Source organism: Arachis ipaensis, chromosome B06 (assembly GCF_000816755.2).
Source record: "Arachis ipaensis cultivar K30076 chromosome B06, Araip1.1, whole genome shotgun sequence".
NCBI lineage: Eukaryota > Viridiplantae > Streptophyta > Magnoliopsida > Fabales > Fabaceae > Arachis > Arachis ipaensis.
This window is the reverse complement of record NC_029790.2, coordinates 68,316,316-68,319,377: the sequence shown is the minus strand read 5'-3', so window position 1 is coordinate 68,319,377 and position 3,062 is coordinate 68,316,316. Positions and strand designations below refer to the sequence as shown.

Sequence of the window (3,062 nt, the reverse complement as noted above, 5' to 3'; positions counted from 1 at the left end):
TGGGGATGAGGATGCGGATGAGGATGAGGATGAGGACGACGATGAGGATGAGGAGGATGGTGAGGATGATGATGATGGGGGTGATGGTCCGGATGATAGTTCAGCACCTACTGCAGGTAAAACAATTTGTTGGTTAGGCTGGTTTGATTTGATTTGATTAGTTGGTTATGGAATTAGTTGTGTTGATAAGATTTGATTACAATATTTGATTATTGAGTTAGTTGGTCATTGATTATTTGACTTGATTATTGATTATTTGAGTTGATTATTGAATTAGTTGTTTATTGAATTAGTTGGTTATTGATTATTTGAGTTGATTATTTAATTTGATTAGTTGGTATCGAATGTTTTCATAGGTACAACCACTAGTGAGAAAGGAAAAGGATACAACCTTAGAGCTGACCCCCTCGTCGGAGCGCTAGTCGGTATACCCCATCCGCTTTTAAAAAGGTTGCAAAGAAATGCAAGAAATTAGTCAAAGATGTAAAATGGGCGATGAGAAAATGATGTTGGACTTACTTTTGTATCATGTGTTGGACTTATTTATGTAGCATGTGTTGGACTTATTTATTTAGTGGACGTGTTTATGTAGATGGTGTTGGACTTAGTTATTTATAATGTTTTTGACTTATTTATGTATCATGTGTTGGACTAATGCATTTAGTAGACTTATTTATGTGATCAACTATGCTACTTTACTTTTCATCAGCACTCACATTAAATTTCCATTACATGAGAATCCCAAAGTCATACAATAACATCACATACGAAAGTCATACAATATATAAAATATTCAAAGTCATACACTAAATCGAGTGACCAATATGGCCGGAGCTCTATTGGGTGGTCGCACCCGGATTACTTGCACACCACATTGACGACATCTACTACGGCTATGGTCCTCGGCCCCGCATTGCTTACATCGCCTAGGACCACGCAACATCCAAGTGTCCATCTCATTCAAGAAATGGGTCATCCTTGGCCGACCTTTGGATACCCATCTAAGGAATGGATTACCTACAAATCGAGGTCTATGATAAACAGGCCATGTTGTTGGATTCCCGAGTGGCCTAAACCTAGCCCTGTATACTCGTCGAACCTGGTCCATCTTGTAGACATCATGTACATACAGTTGCCAATCCAACCATTGATTTGCACAACAAGCAAACACATGTTGACATGAAAGCCGGTCAACTTGGAATTCACCACAGTCACACCGTTGTTGACAGAGGTCCACTGTATACTCCACACCACTAGGACACTCACGCACTTCGAATACCTCATTCTGTCAGTCAAAGCAACTAACTTGGATGTTACCCGCTGCCTGCTGATTTGCATGCAGTTTGGAGGTTACAAGCTCAGAGAACACATGTCCTGTATTAATTCGAGCCTCAGCCTCGGCTCTTTTCCGGGTGAACAATTCATTAAGCCTGTAAAATGTTGCCTTAACAAGTGCAGTGACTGGAAGATTGCGAGCCCCTTTTAGTACCAAGTTGATCATTTCACTAGATATGACCCCATCGATATCCCCCATCAAATGCTAAAGCATATTTCTCACGCGGAATCCGATCCAACCAGTTGGTATAAGCCTCACCCCGCTCGTGTAAACGCTGATAACGTGTCTCGTACTTGCGAACTATTCGCGAGTATCCTGTCAATTAAAAAAAACCCACCATAAAAAATGTTCATCATAAAAACTGAGTTCAAGAGTAAATGTAATCGTAACTATCATACCGATGTTGACGATAAGCTTCTGCAGATACGGAGCCTTGAATTTCCTCAGAAAGTTAGACTCTATATGTCTGATGCAGAACATGTAGAATGCTCTCGGAGGAGACCAAGCTCCGTTACTACGAGCAATAGCAGACCTAATGGAATCGTGCCGATCGGAGATAAGGCCCACACCATCACGTGTCACAACATGCTGTCACAAGTTACTCAGAAAAAAGTGCCAAGCCTCAGATGTCTCTCCCTCAACTATCGCAAATGCAATCGGCACGATGTTGTTGTTGCCATCCTGTGAGACTGCAACCAACAAACAACCCTTGTATTTTCCATACAAATGAGTTCCGTCTACCTGCACTATTGGCTTGCAATGTCTGAATGTTCTAATACAAGGGTAATAACTCCAGAAGACTCGATGTAGTACACGAATATTAGGAACCAAGTCATCTCCCTGATACGCAGTCATTGTTTCAAAATGAACGACTACGGATGGATCCTTGTGACACATGGCCTCAAACCATATCGGCAAGGCTTTGTACGAAGCTTCCCACCCTCCGAAAATTGACTCCAATGCCTTCTGTTTTGCCAACCATGCTTTGTGATAACTAATGGTGTAGTTAAACTTTGCCTGTACTTCCGCAATCACTGATTTCACCTTTATAGACGGGTCAACTTCTACCAATGGCTTTATTGCTTTTGCAACTGTGTTGGAATCCGGCTTCGAATGATCTTGAGAAATGGTGGCCCTAGTACAGGTGTGACTACCATTGTACCTCCTTATCTCCCAACAGAACTTTCTGGACATTTTTGCTCACCCTGATCAGTCAATCACATCCTGCACCATACTGGGTGCATTTAGCATAGAATGTCATCAGTTCTGACTCATGCACCCGATAATCTACACCTCTGCGGATTGTATAATCTTTCATCGCCTTAATTACTGCCTCCCTAGAACTGAATTCTATTTTCACAGTAAATTCACCATCTGGCATAAGGGGAAGCTCTGCTGCAATCACATCACAAATTTTAGAGTTGTCAGAACAAATAATCTAATAAACTAATAATCACAGAACAATGGAAAACGTACTTGTCAAAACCGAACCAGTGATCGAACCGGTCAGGTTACTGGTTGAACCGATTTACCTGGTCCTATGTAAATAAAAAATAAAGCATAGTAAAAAATTTTCACTAACATTTCAAAATTTTCATTGCCTTGTGCGGTCTCATCATGTTACCGGACCGGTCTAAGATTCGGGTTACCAGTTTTTTGGATGAACCGGCCGGTATGGTCGAACCGGCCAGTTCGGCACCCTAAGCTGGGAATGAGTGCATTCCAT

General features: G+C 41.5%; 1 protein-coding gene across 1 annotated transcript; it reads right to left on the bottom strand.

Annotated features, from left to right (window-relative positions):
- On the bottom strand, positions 1,506–2,530 carry LOC107646931. Its single transcript, XM_016351074.1, has 3 exons — positions 1,979–2,530; positions 1,735–1,924; positions 1,506–1,651 (listed from the first exon to the last, which is right to left on the bottom strand). Exons 1-3 carry the CDS (start codon positions 2,528–2,530, stop codon positions 1,506–1,508), a joined length of 888 nt encoding a protein of 295 aa, XP_016206560.1.

Excerpts from the sequence above, each read along its gene's own strand:
- LOC107646931 (XM_016351074.1), bottom strand. The coding sequence starts at position 2,530 with ATGTCCAGAAAGTTCTGTTGGGAGATAAGGAGGTACAATGGTAGTCAC. Across the intron at positions 1,925-1,978 it reads TGCCGATTGCATTTGCGATA|CATGTTGTGACACGTGATGG; the intron begins GTTGAGGGAGAG and ends AACTTGTGACAG. Across the intron at positions 1,652-1,734 it reads GAAGCTTATCGTCAACATCG|GATACTCGCGAATAGTTCGC; the intron begins GTATGATAGTTA and ends TTTAATTGACAG.